A 25,345-nucleotide genomic window follows, 5' to 3' on the forward strand; every position below is an offset into this window, starting at 1 on the left:
AAGTTTTTCAGTATGTGCTAAGTCAATATGATTGTTCAGAGCAATTTCTGTCTTAAATGTTTTTTCGCATTTATCACATTTCTTCTCTACACATTGATGGATTCGTAAATGTTCGGTCAAATTACCTTTTCGCGGAAATATTTTACCACAAAAATCACATATGGACACGGACTTTCTCTCCTGAACAAAACGTCCATCCAGAGGTCCAGATATTTGTAAGTTTGTGTTCCCGCTTCTATTTTTATCCAAATTTTCAGAGTCTTGATGTTCATGTTTATCTGTCCGACCTCTGTGCGAACGTTAATGATCCTTTATACTTTTAAATGTGATAAATGTTTTCCCACAAATTTCACACGTGTACGGTCGGTCCTCGTCCTTGTGAATCTCAAGATGAGTTCGGAAGCTGTCTGCATTTTTGTATCTGTCTGCACATATACTACAAATGAAATCGTGTGACTCTCTCTCGTGCTCATGAGCTAGTTTGTGGTTACCCATCAACTGTCGGTTAATTTGTAGTCCACAAATATCGCACGACTCAGTGGTATGAAAAATACGTATGTGCCTTTGGAGAACAACTTTTGTTTTAAATGATTTATCACACATTTCACATTTGGGAAATACAGTTCGCATGTGAATTTTCATGTGAGAATTTAAATGTGCTTTTGATGAAAAACAACAACCACACCTGTCACATTTTATGGACTGCTTGTGAATTTTCATGTGCATCTTCAGACTTCTGGTTTGTACAAAGTTTTTCCCACAAATGTCACACCTAGATTTCTTGTCATTCACACCCTCATGAAAAACCATATGCCGTTTTATTCCATTTAGCCCATTACACATTTTACCACAAACATCGCAATTATATTGTTTCTTGTTTATATGATCAGCCCTTTGATGTTTCGGTTCACCTTTTGTAAATGTTTTAACACTAACTTCACAAGGTTTCATCATATGAACATTGTCAATATGGTTTCCAAGACTTATTTCTGTTTTGAATATTTCTTTACGTTGATTGCGTTTCTTCTCTTCCCGACGATGTCTTTTCAAATGTAGATCTAAATTCAATTTTTTAGAGAATATTTTTCCGCACAAATTACAAGGGGTCACTGACTTTTTCTTCTGACCGATAGAAATGTCATCAAGTTCAGGCATTTGTAGGTTTTTGATAGTGCTTCCATTTTTAATGGACGAATCTTCAGAGTCTCGAAGTCGTTGTGTATCCTCACAGTCTTTGTGCAAACGTGCATGTTCCTTTAAATTTCTAACTGTGATATATGTTTTCCCACAAACTTCACATGTGTACGGTCGGTCGTCGTTCTTGTGAATCTCAAGATGAGTTCGAAAGCTGTCTGCAGTTTTGAAACTGTCTTCACATATACTACAAATGAAATCTCGTGACTTGTTCTCGTGCTCATGAGCTAGTTTGTGGTTACCCATCAACTGTAGGTGAATTTGTAGTCCACAAATATCGCACGACTCAGTGGTATGATAAGTACGTATATGCCTTTGGAGAACGACTTTTGTTTTGAATGATTGATCACAAATTTCACACTTCGGAAATTCTGTTCTCAGATGAATTTTCATATGACTGCGTAAACTGCGCATTTCTGAAAAATGACGACCGCACCTGTCACATTTGATATTTTGTTGATGAAATATCATGTGCCGCCTTATTCCTGAGGTTTGTGTGAATCGTTTACCACAAATATCACAACTATATTTCTTCTCTTCTTTCGAATTGCTGGTAGGAATATGACTTTTTTCCCCATTCAGTCCAGAATATTCTTTTGCACACGCATTGTGTCTATCCTTTGTGTGGAGTTCAGCCTTGTGAGTTTTCAGGTCATTTTTCGAAACTTCTTTACCACAGATGTTGCATGTCGTCGTTGTCGTTTGTGCATTTTCTACATCCTTTTTTAGAGCTGTTCCGGTATCAAATGTCTTCTTACAATGTTTACGATCCCTGCATTCTGTTTTATGACTTTCATAATGAGTTTCCAACTTGAGTTTGCATAAGAAAGTTTCATCACACAGTTCGCATATAAACACTGTTATGAAATTTTGAACATCTGAAACCGTCAGGGTTTGCGAGGTACTTATACTGTCGTTATTGCTTTCACTGCAATCAGAAGAAGGATTAGAGCTTTGATGTGTATCGGAAGGATTCTTCTTATGTGATGACATATGACGCCCAATATTGGTAATTGTAGTAAATGTTTTCCCACAAATTTCACAAGTGTAAGGTATCCCATCGTTCTTATGAATCTCAAGATGTGTTCGAAAACTGTCAACTGTTTTGTAAATTTCCCCACATGCATCACAACAGAAGTCACGTGACTTTTTTTCGTGCTCATGAGCAAGTGTATGGTATTGGAACATCAGCGTTCCAGGAACTTGTCGTCCACAAATATCACACGACGTCATAGTATGTAAAGAGTCCATATGCATTTGGAAAGCATTTTTTCTTTTAAATGTCTTTTCACAAAAGGCACATTTGTTAACTGTGTTTCTATTGTGGATTTTCATGTGGGTCTGCAATTGACTTTTTTGAGAGAAACATCTGTTGCACACGTCACATTTGATTGACTGCTTATGAAGCTTCGTGTGTTTTCTAAGGTCACTGATTTGTGTGAATACCTTGCCACAAATATCACAGCTAAATTTCCCATTTTCTTCATCCAACGCCTCCTCCTGTTGGGGTACCGATAAATCTTCCACATACTCCTCTGTTTTAAGAGTAACATTCTTTTCTTCAAGACATCTTTGCTCTATGTCCCATAATCCAAAATCTGTTCTTTGAAAGATGTTGGTATCTTCATTGTTTTTTTCTGCAACAGGTTCAATAAAACTTTCCCCGTCAAGTGGTTCTGATTTTACCACAGAGCTGCTTTGGTAATTCGTAATGTAAGAATTGTTAATGCTTTCAACTAGCTGATTGTTGCTGACATTTTCTGTATCACTGATATAAGTTGATGCTGCCATTGTAATTTTGGTATCACTGATGTCATTATCACAACTGTTCAATTTGCGAAGATCTTCTTCCGGGAGAATACACTTGATATGCGTGTGTACATGCTTGCTTCAGGAAATCATACTGTAGGCTGCAACACATTCATATTGATACTCTCCATGTTACGAAATTGATACATTCCAGTATAAATAATTCTATACGTAATTTTTTCAGTTTGTTGAATATGCACCAGCCAGTCCGAACAGTCACAACTGTTTCTCACACAAATCCTTTCACTGGATTACTATTTCAAACACGTTGATATAGTCTAATCACAAGCATTTCCATTTCTTACGTCCTCGACAGGCCATCTGCTATCACAGAGATCTGCCAACATTCTTGATTACTTCATCCTGAAACCAAAATAAAAGACATCAAAGTATGTATCACAGAGATCTGCCAACATTCTTGATTACTTCATCCTGAAACCAAAATAAAAGACATCAAAGTATGATTAAAAACTTTCAATCGATTGCTTGGCTATTTCCATTAAATATGGGGTAGACTTTTTTATTTAGCAATGATCCCTTGACTCTCAACCAGCTAACATTTGAGCTATCATGATGGAGAAAAATGTCACAGACAGGTTTGATGGTTAATAAAATATTGTGTCTCCCTCTAAAATATGAAACCTTGGCAAGCTTAGAATTAACCCACATGAGTTACTGTATCGCACAATATATACATGTATGTATGCTGATGATTACTAATCATTAATGAAGTTTTTAATCTCAGATTTAACAAAAGGCCCTTTAGTATGAATAACTCCTGTGGTGTTGTTTTATTAATACTGTTAGAGCAACTTTATTAAAACAATTAATGTATACTTAAACATTCATGCCAGTAATCAAGATTTTCTGAACCAGAAAAAATAATAAAACAAAAAAATATTTTCTTACCTGCCTATATATATAGCTATCCTATTTTTTGGAGCCAAAACAGGGAACGCACATATATATTATATTCTGCCTACCTGCATTACATGCTAGATTCCATATGTTTTATTGTCCTGCAGTGAGTTGGCAAATAATTACTTTTGCCATAAAAAAGATTGCCATCTGAAAGCAGCCCAATGGTAACTTTTCTTGTTGAAATAATTTTGACAAAAGACTAATTAAGAGTGCCTGTATCGTTTATCTGGATTATAAAACAATCATGGTAAAATAATATCATTACCAAAAGTAATATAACAACTATTTTATTGTCGGTCTCATATATAGTTGAAAGGGGAACATTTGTATGAAACTTGACAAATATCTGTCTTCTTGAGAGGTACAATGATAACAAGAACTACATGTTTTGAAGGGTGACTCAAACAGCTGACGATTGCAGGCTACACAAGAAAATGCAGCAAAGCTGATGGACACGAAATCTTTTTTATGTAAATGACTTACTGACAGTCCAGCAACCACGAGGGAACAGATCATGCATAATTGAATTTATTTCATCATAATTATATAAAAGCATTAAATTTGTCATTCAGAAAATTCTGCTCACACTCAATATCCTTTTATTTGCACTATTGTCACCCAATAATTGTCCAACAGCACGCAAATGTACATTTTTAATCGCACATTTAGGCTTAACTGTCAATGATTTGGTATTAACGTCATCTTCTGAGAGAGAAAAATCCGGGACATAACATAATTTACATAAAATATCATTTATACCTTTTGTAAAAATCGCAGCGACTTTTGTAAATATTTACCTATTTGACTATTTGTGGATAAAATATCAACGGTATTCTAGGTGAAAGCGTCAATTCTAGACACACACACACACCCCGGAATAACAGTTATTACTTCTCGAGGCAGCTACGAAGATGCATTTTGCTACAACGCTGGTTTTTTGGTTGTTATCATACATATTCGTTTTATACAAGTGAATAAAATATATCGTATTGAACGGGAACACCAAGGAATTATCTATTTCCTACATTTTTTTTCACAACACGCCACGCAAATATTGCTACAAAAGAAAAGCGCAGGAATGTGTTTTTGACGCAAAGTTCTAATGACGTCACGCTTGACGACAAAACAGAACGCCATTTTGAATGGGTTTTCACTGCAATTTTGCTGTTTGCTGCTATTATCTGGTAAGATGTCCACACAAAAATGGTACTAATAGTGTAGTTATGTAAAAACATGAGGCCCAGGAGCCTTAATAGCTCACCTGGTATTTTATTTTTCAATCTAAAACCTGCTGAGTACCATACAGGTTTATCAAAGGAGTACAAGAAACAAATTCGCAAGAAGAACTACATATAAATCTGTTTATAAATCAAGAAAATGAGTTTCCATGTTATGTCCCAATTTTCCTCTATTTCCCCTATTGTGCCTCACATGCCCCTTTTTATACAAATTAAACAAATTGAGGGGGGGGGGCACATCTTCCATTTATAAATATTCAATTCCCTTTGCCCAAAGATTCTCCAGAACAAGTTTGGTTAAAATCCCTTCAACGGTACAGAAGGTGAAGGATCTTTAATGTTTTCCTCTATAGGCCAAAAAATATATATAGTATATTTAGGGTTGCATGGCCAAAAAACAAGGGTCGGATTTTTTTATTTGTTTTTGTATATTTTTTATGTACCTTGATTATAATAATCATGACCCTACTATTGTATGTAAAACAATGAATTACATAAACAAGGTTCATTTGGAGGCAAATTGTGCTCCATATGATGACATTTAGCACCAACACGGAGCTGGAATCCATTTTGAAAGGCAAGGAACCTTCTAAAATTCGAAAATCAGCTTGGTTTTGAAAAAAAAAGTTTTGGGTCGGGGGTAAAAAGCTAGGGTCGGTCGGCAAGCCTAAACAGACAGCTTTTTTTTTGGCCTAATGGCCCCAACCCATCTGCCCCAAAGAAGGGGATCCACACACCTCAGTTTTGTTCCTAAGCATGCTTCAGACTGCATTTGATTTAAATCAATTCACTTGTATAGTAGGAGAAAAACAAATCCTCTATTTCCCCTATTGGCCCCGCCCCTCGGCCCACAGAGGGGCTACACCCTCCATTTATACAAAACTGAGAACCCTTTGGCCAATGATGCTTCAGACCAAATTTGGTCAAAATCCTCTGAGCCGTTCAGGACAAGTAGCGTTTAAAAGGAAAAAGTTGCCGGACGCCGGACGCTGCGCCATGGGATAAGCTCACTTTGCCCTTCACTAGTAAACTGTAATAAATATTGATACCGTAGGATTTACCATCATTTTTTTGTAGACAGTATGCGGCCTCAATTTCTCAGAAGGCTTTCACGCATGGGGAAGCATCGGAAGTAGACAAAGTGTTTACAGATCAAAACCCCGGCTGCGCAATGCGCCGCTTGGGGGGTTTGAATCAAGAGATCCCAGAGGGATCTTGGCGCCCACCATTGTACCATATTCATCAGTTCTTTGACAGTTCGATCTTTTCTCTTCTTTTCTCTAATCTGTTTGATCGAGTCATGTAAACAGTAAATGCACCTTGAGGTATTTTTTTATCTAAACTTAATACTGATGTGTATGAAAGACAACCTACAAAGTGAGTTTGTCATTTCACATATTTACTAGTACAGTACTTAATGTGAAAGAAATAGAATTGATCATCACAATATGAGAAAGATCTGTTTAGCCATTTTGTTTTTATGATCAGTTTAAAAATATAACATGCACAATGTGGGATCAAGTGGAACCAACATATCAAACCTGAGAAATAGTACATGTACTAACAAACCTTCAATGTCAAAAATCAAAGATGGCTGTCGGTCGGCCATTTTGTTTATCTGATCAGTTTCAAAAGTAATCGTGAACAATAAAGGATAGTGGGGAACCTGCATATAGAATTTTACAAAGCACCCTCTAGTACTTCCTGGGAAATATCACTAATAAACCTTAACTGTCAAAATCAAAGATTTGTTTATCCGATCAGTCTCATAAGAAAATATGCATAGCTTCATACCAAGGGGAACCTACATATAAAATTTAAGAAAGATCTCTCCAGTACTTCCTGAGTATTAGCCATAACAAACCTTCACTTTCAAAATCCAAGATGACTGCTTGTCGGCCATTTTGTTTATTTGATCAGTCTCAAAAGTTAACCTGCACAACTACAGACCTAGGGGCACCTACATATACAATTTGAGAAAGATCCCTTTGGCACTTCCTGAGAAATAGTGATAACAAGAATTGTTTAAGGACGGATGGATGGACAACGGACCACGGACGCAGGGCATCATCTAATGGTGGGCTACAAATGTAAAGAAGAAATTATTTCCGATTTGATATCATTTCTCTGATAATATCAGAACCCAAAATTAATCAACTGTATATGAAACTGCATGGTTATCTGTTCCTATATATTCTGTAAAAACCTGATTTATGGACACATTTTATGTGAAGCAGAGCTGGACTGGGTCGATCATCAGCGACCTGGTTTAGGATAGCTCTGTCAGTAAGGTCAGGTCCAAGAGTTTGGAGAGTCCAGGGTTTAAATCTCTTGACCCCTGTGACCTTGAATATTGGTGGAGGTCATTTATTTGAACAAAGTCGGTAGCTCTTCATCCAAGCATGCTATTGACCAAACATCACCATTCCAACTAACTTTAAGTCAATATTAATATTTATCAACACTGACATCAATTTTTATAAAAGAAACAAACAAAATAAATTTCTTTCAATGCCTACTGTACATTGTACATATTTGTCTCTTGAGTTGAGGAATAAACTGATCAGCGATTTTTGTAGAATTTTTACAGGCGATGCTCAACATTTTTTTCAAAATTTTGATGAGTTCCATTACTACAATGTACGAGATGTAGTGGGTCCTCAAAAAGTTGATGAGAAGATATGCTCAAGCAAGAATTTTGTGCTCAATCCATTGTTCCGGTTTAGATAAATAAAGATTTTTTTTTTCAATGATTGGAAAAAAATAGAGAAACTTCAAGCCAAACAAGAGCTATTGGAGAACAGCATAGCGCACCTATTGGTGATAGATGTTGTAAGATAGCAAATATCAATACTGAATAGAAACAAATGTAAAGTAAAACCTCAATATAATGCCCGTCATTCATTTTCCACCTCACTTAATGCCAACATATTTTCAGGTCCCTTAATCATGTTTTTCTTAATAATTCCTTATACATTTCCCTCAATTTATCGCCAAACCCCTTTATAAAGCCAATATTTCTTTGAACAAATGATGGCAATGTAACAAGATTTTGCTGTACCTTAACATGTAAGAAGAGATGACCAGCCAACGTGAAATAGTCAACAGCGTATTGATGGCGGTGACCGATTCAACACTGCACAAAAAAACTTGCCCAAAAAGTCCAATTAAGCTGTTTTTGGCCCATGAAATATGGTTCAGCACATTGCTTACACTCCATATAAATACTTCAACCTTATAATAGACAATGGCTTATTGATGGTGGTGATCCAACACTAAACAACAAAACTTGCCCCAAAACTTTAACCAAGTCCAGTTAAGCTGTTTTAGGCCCCTAAAACATGAAAATATGATCCAGCACATTTCTTATACTCGATATAAATACTTTAACCTCATAATAGACAACTGTGTATTTAGAGTGATGATCCAACACTGTCTGGAAAAAAACTTTTTCTCTGAATAGGCAAGCTTAAAAAAGGTTTCCAATGTTTACAATTCACTTTTTTATCATTTGACATGATTTAAGTGAGTTACAAGAAAGATGGTTTGAGCACAGAATCCATGCTTGAGCATAATAATGGCTTCATGAATACAGGCCAAGGACTCAACTATCGGAGTCCCCAAAATTTCAATCATCATTGATATTTATAGCCCCTAAGCTATCTAACATATATATTACAGTTTCTTAACATACATACACATTGTCATTATATAGTCCTTCTCTGAGCTGAGTCAAAACATGGACAACTTCTAGGCAACTGCAATCAAGGGGAGATAACCAACTAATTGTTTCACTCTGTCTGGAACCAGAATTTCTCACCTGAAAATATAATAACTTCATACAAATATATGTCTTTCAAAAACAAGGAGTATGATGAAATAAAATATTTACTAACACTATATATTTATCACTGATATTCAATCAAAATCTGTAAATTTATGATTTTCAGAATGGTATTCATCAATGTTGTATTAATATATTAAGCACATTGTATTAATGTAAGGATACAAGTGTATATCTGTTTTGTGTACAAACATAGATTTGTTTTGTGTATAAACATAGATTTGTTTTGTGTACAAACATAGATTTGTTTTGTGTACAAATATAGATTTGTTTTGTGTTTAAACATAGATTTTTTGTACATAGATTTGTTTTGTGTACAAACATAGATTTGTTTTGTGTATAAACATAGATTTGTTTTGTGTATAAACATAGATTTGTTTTGTGTACAAACAAAGATTTGTTTTGTGTTCAATAAACACAATGCAAAATGTAAAACTGTTACATGCAAATTAAATATATTTATACATATGATTCATGCATAAAACACAATTCAGTGTTAACAAGTGAAGGAAAAACACTAACGGGGTCGGGACGACTAAATGTTCGGAACGACTTTGGGGCCGGAACTACTATGGACGGACCGGATAGGGGCCGGCACTACTAGGGGGTCGGACCGGGAGAGGCCATAATGACTTTTGATTCGCGATGTTCAACTGAACAACAACCTATGGACATTCATTAACTCATGCGTTTGCAGCAATGCGTTTTCACAACAAATACTCGTTAACGTACAAATTCTTAACAACAGCTTCGAGTGAAAACCCTGATACTTACACATATTCCGATGCAATGTTTGCAAGAACCGGAAACTTCTAACTTATTCTAATTGTACTTCGGATGGCGGATGGCGATAAGTATTCCGGAAATGAACAGTATTTTTTATAACGATTCTAGTTCTGTTATTAGAATGCGTCTTGCATTTGGCGTAGCATACATGTATACAAGCATACATTGAAAATTTTCAAGAAGATTTTTTAATCATATATTTTAATTATGATTAACTATGCTAGTATGGACCGTCCGATATGGATCAGTCATAAAAAGGAAAAGATAAAATTGTGTCTACACATTGACAAATTTCCGAAGTTTATGTAAATCAAAAACTACTAAGTGAAGGACAAAATTAATATTATTCATATAAAAAGTCGGGTTTTACTTGTTAATAATTAGATTTCCCCCCTAAGCTATGAGCCATGAAATATGACGTCACATTCATCATTGGTGGTCGGGTGGCGGCTGCGCAGTGGATAGTGCACTTGCCTTTCATCAAGGCGACCGTGGTTCGATTCCCCGATCGGACGTGAAAAGGTATGAGGTCACCTGCCCGACCACGTGGGTTTTCTCCGAGTACTTCGGTTTCCTCCCACATTTAGACCCCCGCGCGCTAATATCCGCGCCAACAAGTGTGAATAATATAAGCTGAGATAACTTGTTTCTTAATTGTTGTTAAATACATAAAGTTTACATTTACACTCATCATTCGAGCTACCATAAGAGTTGGCGCGAGAACTGGATGTAAATAACACAAAAAAGGATATGTATGTAAGTATACATGTAATTCCTCAGATACATGTATATTGTCCCTCTATACGTTCCTCCGACATGTTAAGTTCCCAGATTGACTGGAATTGTTCCTTTTTCGATTGTGTAAAAGATGCCTCTTATGTAGTGCTCCTCTAAGATTTATAAAAAGGATCATTCAACACATTGCTTTTCAAAGATCGGCTGAAATGTTTTGCTGACGTGCTGCTCTTCTCAGATTGATTCAAACGTTCAAATGATGCATTGCTTTTCTTGGATTGACTAAAATGGAAACTACGAAACATGACGTCACTCGCATCTTTCGACGGGAGAGGTCATGAACAAATGCCGGTAAACACTGTTTTGCAACAGTTGTATTAAAGTCGCCAGTAACATTAAATCTCTCTGAACAATATATTATGGTTTATCAATGTGTGTGACCATAAGAATGTTTTTCTTGTCACTTTAGTTATGTATTTTCTCGTGATTTCAAATGATGCAACAATGAATTGACTGTATAGTGTATGGTAAACACATGCGGATAAATTCATTAAGAGTCTATTTATTGTTGTTTTTGTAAAAAAAAAAAAATGTGGCTAACTACTGTTTTTTCCTTCTTCTTTTCGATATACCCTATCACAAATGTACCAACGAAGTAGTTTGTAAACGCAAAACTGCGAAAAAAAGTTATGCAGTAAATGTAGGGCCGCGTTGTCCGAGTGGTTTAGTCGACTAGCACTCCACCACGGGATCGTGGGTTCGAGACCTACCTGGTGCAGTCGCCAAATACTGTCCGCAGATCGGTTGTTTTTCTCCAGGTTCTCTGGCTTTTATCCATCTCCAAGACCAGACACGTCCATAAATGACTATAGACGTTAATAGGACGTAACAAGCCGAGCCAATACAGTAAATGTAGTGTAGTTAATTATACCCGAGAATGCTCCAATAAAAAAGCTAAACAACGTGGGTTTGAACCCTCTTGTTTATTTGCATACATTAAATATGTACTACTGTAATAGATGGTTCACTGCAGTCAGCATATGCGTATTACGTGTATACAGTTCCCCAGACACATCGGCTGGTAACACATACTACACAGACCAGTGAAACGCGACAACTGATCATGATGACCAGTCAAAATGATAACACGATGACCTAGATACTGGGAAGATGGAGGAAGCAGGTACGTACTGACTGGTTTTTACAGGTAAACAGCTACGTTTACTGTCCTTCACAGTAACACTGGACTAAGAAAATATGATCAGAAATAATCTTTAACCAAGTTATTGAAAATCAGTTTGACATACATCAGCTGGGCAGCCGTACTAGTACATATATAAAGGTACGCATGTTTACGTTTTATATAACCGGCTAAGATTGTAGGGTGTGTATAAATATGTGTCTGTACATACACACGTGAAAGTACCCTGTAACTGTATGCATGTGTCACAATGAGATGGTTGTATGCAATCATCTTGCTTTAATAAATATTGAATATGCGATGGCATGAACCATACTGCATTTCAGACAGAGTAATTTGAATGAATAAATTGACTTTTATCCCATGATTTCCCCCTGACTTCGTTGTCTTGGAGTAAGTTCTCAGCTATGTGTCAGTCCCAAAAAATTTAAATCGCCCTTGCAGATTAACTCCTCCGACCGTTTCCGGTGGTTCAAACTAACTCCCTCGCAATTTTCCGTGGGGGGGGGGGGGGGGGGGGGGGNTTCTCGACACAAGCTAGCATACAATACTGGAAGAAGAGATAATTTATCGGAAATTACGGTTGGCATGCTTGAGGGATTTAGCAATTTTCTTGATCCCCGATACCAGGTATATTTCCTGATGCGAAGCCCAGAGAAATAGACACGACTGAGGGGAACCATAAACTTGCTGAATCACCCTTACCTTTACTTCAACTGCATCCCTATGATAAATAGATATATGTGCATCAGTTGTAAATTATTCCTACATCTGTAGGTCTTAAGTCAAGCACTTATCTCCTGTTATATATCTGCTGTATCTTGCGCTATATCAACTGCCTCCTGTATTTTTTCTACTGTAAGCCTCCTGTGTTTTGTTTATTGCAATCCTCGCATGTTTTATTTGCTGTAGGTCTTTCGTATTTTTTTACTGTATGTCTCATGTTTTTGTCAGCTGTAATCCTCCTGTATTTTGTCTACTATAGGCCACCAGTATTTTGTCAGCTGTAAGCCTCCAGTATTTTGTCTTCTATAGGCCTCCTGTATTTTGTCTACTATAGGCCTCCTGTATTTTGTCTACTATAGGCCTCCAGTATTTTGTCTACTACACACCTCCAGTATTTTGTCTACTATAGACCTCCTGTATTTTGTCTACTTTAAGCCTCTTGTATTTTGTCTACTATAGGCCACCAGTATTTTGTCAGCTGTAAGCCTCCAGTATTTTGTCTTCTATAGGCCTCCTGTATTTTGTCTACTATAGACCTCCTGTATTTTGTCTACTATAGACCTCCAGTATTTTGTCTACTATAGACCTCCTGTATTTTGTCTACTTTAAGCCTCTTGTATTTTGTCTACTATAGGCCTCCTGTATTTTGTCTACTATAAGGCCACAAGTATTTGTCTACTTTAAGCCTCCTGTATTTTGTCTTCTATAGGCCACCAGTATTTTGTCTACTTTAAGCCTCCTGTATTTTGTCTACTATAGAACTCCAGTATTTTGTCTACTATAGGCCTCCTGTATTTTGTCTACTATAGGCCTCCTGTATTTTGTCTACTATAAAACCTCCAGTATTTTGTCTACTATAGGCCTCCTGTATTTTGTCTACTAAAGACCTCCTGTATTTGTCTACTATAGACCTCCTGTATTTTGTCTACTATAGACCTCCTGTATTTTGTCTACTATAGACCTCCAGTATTTTGTCTACTATAGACCTCCTGTATTTTGTCTACTAAAGACCTCCTGTATTTGTCTACTATTGACCTCCAGTATTTTGTCTACTATAGACCTCCAGTATTTTGTCTACTATAGACCTCCTGTATTTTGTCTACTATAGACCTCCAGTATTTTGTCTACTATAGACCTCCTGTATTTTGTCTACTATAAGCGTCCTGTATTTTGTCTACTATAAAACCTCCAGTAATTTGTCTACTATTGACCTCCAGTATTTTGTCTACTATAGACCTCCAGTATTTTTTCTACTATAGACCTCCATTATTTTGTCAGCTGTAAGCTTCCAGTATTTTGTCTACTATAGACCTCCTGTATTTTGTCTACTTTAAGCGTCCTGTATTTTGTCTACTATAAAAACTCCAGTAATTTGTCTACTATTGACCTCCAGTATTTTGTCTACTGTAGACCTCAAGTATTTTGTCTACTATTGACCTCCAGTATTTTGGCTACTATTGACCTCCAGTATTTTGTCTACTATTGTCCTCCAGTATTTTGTCTACTATAGACCTCCATTATTTTGTCAGCTGTAAGCTTCCAGTATTTTGTCTACTATAGACCTCCTGTATTTTGTCTACTTTAAGCGTCCTGTATTTTGTCTACTATAAAACCTCCAGTATTTTGTCTACTATAGACCTCCAGTATTTTTTCTACCATAGACCTCCATTATTTTGTCAGCTGTAAGCTTCCAGTATTTTGTCTACTATAGACCTCCAGTATTTTGTCTTCTATAGACCTCCATTATTTTGTCAGCTGTAAGCGTCCAGTATTTTGTCTACTATAGACCTCCAGTATTTTGTCTCCTATAGACCTCCATTATTTTGTCAGCTGTAAGCGTCCAGTATTTTGTCTACTATAGACCTCCAGTATTTTTTCTACCATAGACCTCCATTATTTTGTCAGCTGTAAGCGTCCAGTATTTTGTCTACTATAGACCTCCAGTATTTTTTCTACTATAGACCTCCATTAATTTGTCAGCTGTAAGCTTCCAGTATTTTGTCTACTATAGACCTCCAGTATTTTTTCTACTATAGACCTCCAGTATTTTTTCTACTATAGACCTCCAGTATTTTTTCTACTATAGACCTCCAGTATTTTTTCTACTATAGACCTCCATTAATTTGTCAGCTGTAAGCTTCCAGTATTTTGTCTACTATAGACCTCCTGTATTTTGTCTACTATAGCCCTCCAGTATTTTGTCTACTATTGACCTCCATTATTTTGTCTACTGTAGACCTCCAGTATTTTGTCTACTATTGACCTCCTGTATTTTGTCTACTATTGACCTCCAGTATTTTGTCTACTGTAGACCTCAAGTATTTTGTCTACTATTGACCTCCAGTATTTTGGCTACTATTGACCTCCAGTATTTTGTCTACTATTGACCTCCTGTATTTTGTCTACTATTGACCTCCAGTATTTTGTCTACTGTAGACCTCCAGTATTTTGTCTACTATAGCCCTCCAGTATTTTGTCTACTATTGACCTCCAGTATTTTGCCTACTATTGACCTCCAGTATTTTGTCTACTATAGACCTCCAGTATTTTGTCTACTATAGACCTCCATTATTTTGTCAGCTGTAAGCTTCCAGTATTTTGTCTACTATAGACCTCCAGTATTTTGTCTACTATAGGCCTCCTATATTACAGTTCCCTGTACTTTGACTGCATTTAGTCGTATGTGTTTTGTTTACGGTTGGCCTCCCGGCCATAATAAAGATAAGTTGTGTTATATCTACTGTAGGCCTATTGCATGCACCAGCTGTGCTACAGCCGTCACTAGAGGAGATACACAGACTGTCCGAGGACCTGAATCTTAAATGTACAGTTGAAGAGGAAAACGCTTTCTTCGGTATGTTTGTGTATATTTATATAAACATAAGAAGCGGCCGGCAGTGATCTGGTTAATGAATATGCAGAGTGGTATGAAGTCTGTTTCTGAAATTTTGAAAACCAATTTTGGGCAAAGTTTTTGGGTATATTCTGCTCTCTATATTATTCCAAAGTCACCAAAGGCAAGATTTCGAGTAAGTCAAATATTAATAAGTAGATATACGTTGAACGATATATGATGAACGTAAGACTTTTACATTCCATATGATGAGTTATGATACAAAATGTTGGGGGGGGGGGGGTTTAAACAGTTTATAAAACATTTTACTCAGGGATTAATAATTACTTCATTGGGATGTTTATTAAAGCCCTATCGTAGCTTACTAACTTCCTTTCTTAGATAAATGTATATACCTTTCATTGTCATACATTATATTTATATGAGGCATTTATTCAAAAAACAAAATGCATGCAATTAATTTCCTCTTTTCATCTCAACTTTAAAATTGGTTTTAATCTAATACATCATTATTTCAGACCTGGCATTTTCAAAATTTTACAAAAACGTTTCTAAAAATACTAATTTCACTAATTATATAATAGCATTTAAAGTACGTTTGAACAATCGTCTTTCCTCATTATTTGAAGTAAAATTCATATTTGTCAATCTTAGTTGTAGGAAAAGCAATGAATTTTTGAAAAAGGAGAAATTGCCTACACAACATTTCAGATCATTTTGTAAATAAAACTAAAACTTTCAGACGTGCATATTTTAATTATTTTAATCGTTAAAGACATATGTTGGTTATATAAATGTCAAACATGTTATTCCAGGGTGGTATCTTTGCGTATTGCAGAGTTATCTTCTCTTGTGAGCAGGTATTGATTGTTACGGCATTGGTTTGTGAGAGTACCGTCATCAATTTTTAAGAAAACGACGTAATTTTCTCACACAAACCAATGACGTAACAATCAATACCTGCTCCCAAGAGCAGATAACTCTGCAATACGCAAAGACGGAATATGTATAATGTTTTACATTAACAAGTACAGTATAATTTATTTTATTTGTTTTACTGAGTTATCAGAATAACATGGACAAGTTTTTCTCCATAACACCCAGGTTCTACGACCGACAAACGTTTAATTGTGTCGTATGTTTTTATTTTTATTTTAGATCACTATAAGAATGTACTGAAGTCGTACCAGACGGTGTACGAGCTACCCGACCCACAACTACCTGTCCGCTATCCGCGACTTCCTGGTCACAGGGAACGAAACGATAATGCATGGTAGATAGTTCCTCATTTTTCTTTGAACTTTTTAGACGAGGATATGTTTTGGCAAAGATTTATTCCTGCAATTCAAATACGTTGATTTTAACGTTGATAAAAGCACTACAATACATAAATATGCATTATTATAGGTGCCTTTTTAACAGAAAAATAATAGACTCTATATGCTTAATCAAAACATTAGTTTCATTTCTGTAACATTGAAAAACATATATACTCATGCATGTATTTGCTGCATTCGTATGTTAACATTACATTTTGAAAGGCAAACATTGAAACCAAATCACATGCTGATCACTTTCGTTTTTCGTATTTTTTACTTTAATAAACAAGGTATTTATTTATGTCATGAAATGAATAACGTCTGCCCTTCAGGTACTGGAGGTGTGACATCAAGGGAGCGGATACTGGGCTACTGGTCGGTAAGACCGTGGCAATCAAGGACTCCATTGCGGTGGCTGGAGTTCCCATGATGCACGGCACGAAATTGCTGGAGGGTTACACACCCGAGTTTGACGCGACTGTCGTCACGAGGGTCCTGGACGCCGGTAGGTAAACGTTAATTCCAAATAAAAATGTTTAAGGGAGACGACATACACTCTATATTCTATAAGGAGACATAATCATTAAGCGAAAAAAATCTTCTTTTAAATGACTTAATGGAAGATTAATTATTGACTTAAGGAGAACATATTTACTTGTTATTTCCATTTAAAACTGCTTAAGTATATATGTTATATAATAGTGATTTGTGTTATTGCTATCTACACTTAAAACTGTATGATTTCCGTACGTAATTTTTTATCATAGTTATTTTTGTTAATATCTCCCTTTATACTGTTTGAAGTGTTATTCTTACATACTGTATACGCGTTTTGTGTAATTTCTTGTGATTCATCGTCTAATGAATTACTTCCAAAATATCATCAAAATCTTTGGAAAGAAAATGTCATATTGAGGTCCCGTGTTATGTCCAAATTAAAGGTTTTATCGTGATAATAATGCATTTTTTTCATAAAAAAAATGTGTAATTATCAATTGTTGTTAAATTATTGTCCCACCGGAACGAAGTTTGGAGTGGGTATAGCAATGAGAGCCCCCTTGTCATCACTCTAGTGCCTTTCTGTTTCCACGTATTTTTCGTGAATTTTGTTTAAATGTTAGAAATGACAAATCCTCTTTAAGGAACTGCGTTCAAGCTAAATAATACCACCTTAGGTGAGCATTGTCATCGTTCTAAGGTGACTAAATTTCTCAACAGATTTTAATTTCGATGACGCATCACGAAAGTGCAATCTATGAAAATATTTGAATGAGCTTGTGAGGCTGTAAGGTAAGAAGATACCCCTACAAAGCTTTATTTCAACGTGCTATGCTCAAGGTAAATTTTAATGAACTACATGCATATGGTTATCTGACATATATACACATCAAAGTATCATCAAAGAACTACCCGTATGTCTTCTTTTTATGAAATCACATTTAACTCTAAATGTATTGACCTACAATCCCTATATTTTAACTTTCATTAGGTGGACACATTCTCGGGAAGGCGGCCTGTGACGACATGTGTCTTAGCGGTGGGTCCTGGTCCTCTTCTACCGGACCTATTGTCAACCCAATGAACCCAACTAAGGACGCAGGGGGCTCCAGTTCTGGATGTGCTTCCCTGGTAGTAATATTATCATGATAGTATTGTCTGCAAAACCACTTTTTAATTCAGCTAAATGGTAGTTTTTATTCCCTGCTTAACTACAGCTTTTAGGGGAATAGCAACAACTGGTTCACCCGTTGTCAGTATAATGCGACCGGACAAAATGCTGTGCTTTGTGCCTTTGGCATGGTAATTCAGTGAGATAGCACTTTACAGTCGGCATCAGATCCGCGCTATCATAAGGAGGCAAGCACACCAACATACACTGTTTATGCATACACACACGCAAGCATGCATACACTACACACATGGAGGGCACGTCCTTAAGTGACCTTAGCTGTTAATAGGACGTTAAACAAAATTAAACAAAATCAAACAGTGCTGAAACATGCTGGCGAAACACAAAATAATCTTGTTTGGTGGATGGTAAGTTAACCAAATGACATAAGTTCGAATCTTATCAACAATGTATCCTTAGCAGAACCGGACCGGGTCGACCGCCGGTGACCAGGGATCGGTAGAGCCTCCGTCTAGAGTTTGGAGGGTCCCGGGTTCGAATCCCGGTCTGGCCGTGCATTTCTCGTTCCCTTGTTACTGTACACAATTGGCGAGCTTATCAACCCTTGTTTCAAGCACTGGGTGAATGCTTGGAAAAGGGATACCAGAACCTGGGTTGTAAATAGTTGTGTCTTCGGGGTCAAATAAGGAGCGAGGAATATACCGGAACTGGACTGGTTCGATCGTCGGCGATCAGGTAGCTCAATTGGTAGAGCGTCCGCCTCGAGTTTGGCGGGTTCCGGATTTGAATTCCGATCTGGAATCTTGCATTTCTCTATCCCTCATTACATATCTGTTCCTGCTAGACATGAAAAATTAGAGGAACGATCCGAGAAATCCTTAACTCTGGGAGTAACCTTACGACAGCTTAGGGATAAGGATAGTGAAAAAAACAACACTTATTGCTGCACGCCCCTCACCATATGCTCACTTGACCGCCATGAAATACACGTTTATTAGTTACTCTTGTTGTAAGTTTTCCTTTAAAATTATAATTATTATTTCATCGCCGTCTTTTTTGTTTTTGTACTTTGTTCAACTTTGGGCCGTGCAATATGTTTTTAACTTTTCCAACTATTCTGCTATAGTATCGCCATTACAAATAATATATGAATATGTATGTATGTAAAATTTACAATATGTTCCTGTTTTTGCACAGGTAGCCCGAGGATTAGTGGACATGGCTATTGGGGCTGACCAGGGAGGATCTATACGTACTCCAGCCAGTTACTGCGGTATCGTGGGGATGAAGCCGACGTATGGCCTGATCCCCTACACCGGGGCTATGAGTGGGGCTGTGACCATCGATCACCTGGGACCCATGACGAAGACAGTGGAAGATTGTGCCTTACTCCTTGAAGTATGGCTTAACAATAAAAGTCATAGTCAACTAATTTTATTTTATTTCCTAGGTTTCCTATAACAATGCGATTTTTTTCTTCGGAAATTCTTCCACTTCCTGTTTCATGGAAATTTCCGCAGAATTTTAATTTTTAAAGAATAGAAGAAAATAAAAGAAAGAAGCGATATAGTGCTCTGGTTATGGATGCTGTAATAAATGTAATATCATCAGCAATCGGATGCTGACTGCCCAAATACTTATTTTAACAGAAGAGTAAATGTTTTTCTGTGTATCACCTTTGTCACCCGTATGGCTATAATAGAAGTAGATGAGTGATAAAGAGTGACGTCATCAAAGTCTATCTTTACTGCAATATTATATACGCATAAACATTTATGTCATCAATCTGTTATTCATTACCATCTATTCAATTTGTCTGGAATTAAGGTAATTCGGGATTATGCATGATAAAGATATTAAATATAAGAGATATTGGGAAACAAACAAAGCCTCCTTAAAATGGTAAAACATTGCAAATACATTAATTTTTAGTAAAGATTGAAAAAAAAACAGTACGACTTTGATACTACAATGACGAAATTTATGATTTTGCAATAAGATAACTACCAATTAGCAAAATAAGTAATATCTTACTCGAATTGACACAAATATCAGTGAATTAGTCGTACATGAACTGTCGGCCAGCACAGACAAACTGTGAATTGTCTCGCGCATTATTCTTTGTCTGGACCATATCCGACAGTAGACACGTTGGACCATATCAATCACAAAGTTGTTACAAATCAGTAAACAACTAATCAAAACGTCTTGTACCTATAATGTCTCTCTTAAGCATCTCCAGAATTGTTAAATTCATGTAGACATAAGAGTTTCACTTAAGACTCATAGTTTTCTGTTTTTGGCAGGCCTTAGCAGGTTTCGATGATGACAAGGACCCCAGACAGCAACCGTTCGACTCGGTACCGCAATATTCTAAACTGGCAAGTACACTTACTCTAAAACTCAATTCCTGTATACCCTGCGTATCTTATTGTTGTTGGCAGAGGTGATTCCTAAAAGAGTTGAATGAAATATCTATATATTACGTTATATGGAAATTATTTTTGAAATTCATTAAAGAAAATGTTCATGTTGCAGTGTTGGAGTGTTGCTATCAAAAGCAAAACTGGATTTTATATACTGTAGGAGAATGACAACCTTTACAAATATATCGTGATGATTTATTCTAATCCAATTTTGTTTTTAAATGAGCTTAATCATTAAACGACATCTCATTTGATCATATTATACATTGTTCTAATTTGCATAGGTTAAACACACAGAACATTAATATTGTTAAGCATTGCTGTTAAGTGTAAGCAGGACGTATCAGGAAGGAGAGTGGGGGTCCTGACGGAGGGGTTCCTGGGGGTAGACGCAGGTGTTAATAAATGCGTACAAGAAAGGTTGCAGAGGCTGACTCAAGCAGGGGTTGTGCTCAAGGATGTATCCATACCTATGCATAGTGTAGGTATGTGTATATTATTTAATTGACTCTATCTACATTCAAATATACGAAAGTTACTGATCTCTTACTTGTTCGCTCATGGTATTTTATTATGTAATCAAGTTAACAAACATTAAATTTATATACCACAACGTTGTAGCAACTCACAAAATGCTAAGCGAAGCAGTTTGCAACTGCTATACTAAACATTGCAACTTCAACTCAGAAGATTGTAATTTGAAATTTTGACAGGAAAACACGATGAAAAATATTAAAATTTTATGAAAATGTATATTTCGGATAATAGCATCGAACGTTTTTTACGAGGTCATCAAACTAGAGAAAGGCATTTTCTGCCAAGGTCAATGCTTTGTAATGTAGAGTTCTGATTGTTGTCAAAACCCCAAGAGACCTTTCCGGTTTGTTACAGGAACTCGGCAGCGTTAGTGTGTTTTACTTCTATTTCAATAAGGCTGATTTGAACTTAATCAATTATTTTTTTTACCGATGTTTAGCGGTCTGGAAACCTCTTTTGATAAGGGAGAACTTTTGTTTATTGTTTTCCCAACATGCTGATGAGTTGTCCATACGTATATCTGGTGATGGTTTTCTCTACATCATTCTGTGGTAGTTTAACTCTTCTCTTCCGCTTTTGTATTTCCAGGAACTGACATTTTTGTACCAATCACGGTAGAAGGATCCCATGCTTGTGGAGCACACGGACACGGTATAAACCTCAACCACACATTAGTATTTCATTTATATTAAAATTCAGTTCCTAATCTAAACACATACATTTGTAATGATTATTTTCTAAAAGAACAAATCAAGGATCATTCATTGAAGGAGTTAAAATTGAAAGAACAAAGTACAGAGAGAGGCCAACTTTTTACAAGCTTAATGTCTTAACATGTGGTTATCGAGTACGGTGCATAAAATTCGATTTCAAAATAATTCTTAAATCATGATTAAGGATGAATTTTACATGTGTAGTAGTTACAACTGTCTGAAGCCATTAGACCGAACAAATATCAGAATAATCGGTTTCAAATGTAAGGCAACGACCCATTCATGCAGCTAATCAAGTTTGACAATCAGCATGAGGTAGAAAACAAACTCGCTATACTTCTACTTCCGGTATACTTCGGTATTCATTCTTCTTCCGGTATATTCCTCGAGTGTGTAAAAGTGCCTTCCGGTATATTCTTCGTATGTTTGAAAGTGAACTTGTTTTGTTTTATTGAACATGTTATTGTTTTATAGGTACTGGTTACCTGTGGAAGGGCTACTATCCAGTCTCGTTACAAGAGGCCATGACCAGGGGGTCCTCACTTAGGCCTTATGACCTCCCAATAAATTTGAAGATGAGGCGAATTCTAGGTGAACACATGCGACGAAACTATCAGAACAAGTTCTACGCCAGGTCACAGAGCCTCGTTCCTGTGTTGAAGAAAGCTTATGACGACGCTCTCAAGGACGTCGATGTCCTCATTATGCCAACTCTTTCAAAAACGGCCGGGAACCTGCCAACTGCTAAAAGTACAGCTAAAGGTAACACTTACTTTATGGTTAAGCTATATACCTCCAAAATATATTGCACAATTAACCTTAGCAATTATTCTATACGTCATACCCTATACAGTGTTGTTTTTATTGCAAATAACATAAAAATGTAAATATCTACCAACCCGTGAATCAATACTGAAAATTTCTTATATTTCATGTGCCTTTATTTTCGCATTAAATCGTATTAACATCGATCGAAAATATACGGTATATCATGCAAAGTTTTTATTTAAACATAAATTAACGGAAGACACATACGAGAGGGAAACATGACTTAATGTTCCCTTGATTAAGTACAGAAAGGTCAGCACACAACAGCAAGTTTCCGTTCAAAATAATTGATCTAATGTATACTCGTCTTTTAATGTTAATTATACATGTACATCATGTTATAAAGAAAGATAGATATCATAGAGCAGAACTCTTGCATATAACGACATTCATGTTTTTAGAGAGACTGGAGGCGTGTATGGAAATATCTAATAATCTTGCCTCCTTCGACGCCACTGGTCATCCTGCGCTCTCCCTAAACGCTGGTGTCTCTGACCAAGATGGACTTCCCGTAGGAATACAGATTGTCGGCCGACTTAACGACGACCTTGGTGTACTTCAAATGGCCTATGCAATCGAACGAAATTAGAATAGCATTTGCTATTTCGATAATCTGTATTTTTGTTTACCTAAATTAGCTAAAATTGATAGAATTATTCATTTAAATGTAACTTGTGTTGAAGTAATGTTAAAACTTGAAACATACATGACTATACAGAAGTTCGAAAATGCTACGGTATGGTTTAGTTGTATTGAAAGAAGTACCTTTGATATCAAACCCAAAATATGTGCAAATAGGTCACTGGTTGGCTACACTTTAGTGCCATTATACTATGAAGTGGTATACAGCAGGCCAATTATTGTCCTGGAATCTGAAAAAGATGCGTAAATAGGGAACCTATTCTTTATTACCTGTCTTTTTTTTATAAAAAGTTAAGGAAATAATATAAATCCTTATGTGCGTTTTCCATTTTTTTTATTCTTATTATTATTAAGTGAAAGTAATGCCAATTGGGCAGATAAGTTGGAGTGTCTGATCGAAATTTTATTAACTCCTGTATTGGTTTTAGAGGGCACGATAGTCTAGTGGTAGGACGCCGGGCTCGTTACCGAAGGGTTACGGGTTCGAGTCACGACACGGCACTGTGTTGTATCTTTGAGCAAGATACTTTACTCCGCTTGTTCCAGTCTATTCAGCTGTAAATGAGTACGTGGTTGGGCAGAGCTAGAATTGTACAATGCTAGCTGTGAGCCCCGAAATGTCAACACCGGCTGTATGCTCCCCAGGGAGTTGAGAAAGATATTGGCTGGTTGCAATAGCCCTATAACCACGGATAATAAATTGTGAACCGCCTTGAGACGATCTACGAACTAGGTTGTGATAAAGCGGTATATAAGAACCTCGAATTAGTATTATTATTTTATGTTGATGCGAAAATAAGTTAACATTTTCACAAAATATGTATGTACAAACGACAAACTAATGGCTTTGTTTTAGCTTCTCCTGTACTTTTCGAAAACCAATAAATAAGTAAAAAAACTTGTTTTAAGATTACTGTTGTAGCACAGCGAATAACAATCTTGTGACCATAATATTACGTTGCTTGTAATGTAAAAGGGTAAGCTTAAAATAAGTACAAATTCGTTCTGTAGCCATCTTCTTACTGAAGGCTGGCCGACAGCGTAGCTATAACAATGTTGGGATTGGTGAGGAGTTCGTGAGATCGTCTTTAACGCTTTAGAAATTTGGGGAAGATTTTGGAACTTCCACAATGGTCATCGCGTTCGACTACTGGTTCAACATATATGGTGAACCGGCTCGGCATTACGACATGTCAAGGAGATATAATTACGTGCATGGTATGAGTTTCTACGTGCTTTAATTGTGATGTAATTGTCCGAGTAACCGTGTTACGAACGAGATACATAAGTGGGAGGTCAGACTGGCCATTTGTGTAAAAGGTCATATAGTGTGGCTATAACTTGTTTGTACGTTGAGGTAGAACTATTTGGTAATGCATACAACTAATATTTTGTCCTGTAAGGTTGTAAATGCACAAAAGGAAGACTAGCTATAAATGCATACACATTTTCTTCATAACAGTAACCTTCACGGAAATATACGCGAATGTTGTAGGGGATACGCGTACGGTGCACATGATGTTTATTTTTCAAAATTTGTTCTGCAAGATACAATGCACCTCATAAACATGAATTGTGTATTGTGAACTCTAATTGCGACCTCAATAAATCCTGACACTATGGTTTAACAAATGCCATAGAAAAAGCAAATATCATTTGTATCACAATGGCACTGGCCTTGCAATGCTACAGGGACTACTACAAATACATGGTACTAACTTATACATTGCCCCGATATATAATTTGGTACCTTGTACTTATTCTTTTCCCTGTAGCAGTACAGGTCCAGTGTTAATGTGATACAAATGGCAATTCAACAGTACAATGTAATGAAACAGAGGGAGCGTAGCAATGAAGGCAAATGCGCGATTCCTCCCTTTTCCTACTGGAAGTAAAAGACGTCCACCACATCTGTGTGTAGAATTTATATGTTTATGTTGGG

The 25,345-nt window shown here is 36.5% G+C and overlaps 2 protein-coding genes across 2 annotated transcripts; one reads left to right on the plus strand and one right to left on the minus strand.

Annotated features, from left to right (window-relative positions):
- Window positions 1-285: 285 nt before the first annotated feature.
- LOC110443876 (zinc finger protein 91-like) lies at window positions 286-8,890 on the minus strand. Its single transcript, XM_021488312.1, has 2 exons — window positions 8,861-8,890; window positions 286-3,366 (listed from the first exon to the last, which is right to left on the minus strand). Exon 2 carries the CDS (start codon window positions 2,983-2,985, stop codon window positions 301-303), a length of 2,685 nt encoding a protein of 894 aa, XP_021343987.1. The 5' UTR covers window positions 2,986-3,366; window positions 8,861-8,890; the 3' UTR covers window positions 286-300.
- A 2,693-nt stretch (window positions 8,891-11,583) lies between these two features.
- LOC110443824 (amidase-like) lies at window positions 11,584-23,897 on the plus strand. The gene is made up of 11 exons (XM_021488246.1): window positions 11,584-11,710; window positions 15,201-15,308; window positions 16,467-16,581; window positions 16,960-17,132; window positions 18,117-18,256; window positions 19,455-19,655; window positions 20,564-20,638; window positions 21,012-21,168; window positions 21,809-21,871; window positions 22,408-22,695; window positions 23,163-23,897. The coding sequence occupies exons 1-11, from the start codon at window positions 11,698-11,700 to the stop codon at window positions 23,348-23,350; spliced, it is 1,521 nt and encodes a 506-aa protein (XP_021343921.1). The 5' UTR covers window positions 11,584-11,697; the 3' UTR covers window positions 23,351-23,897.
- Window positions 23,898-25,345: the final 1,448 nt, after the last annotated feature.

The sequence above is a fragment of the Mizuhopecten yessoensis genome, unplaced genomic scaffold, assembly GCF_002113885.1.
Source record: "Mizuhopecten yessoensis strain PY_sf001 unplaced genomic scaffold, ASM211388v2 scaffold716361, whole genome shotgun sequence".
Lineage (NCBI taxonomy): Eukaryota > Metazoa > Mollusca > Bivalvia > Pectinida > Pectinidae > Mizuhopecten > Mizuhopecten yessoensis.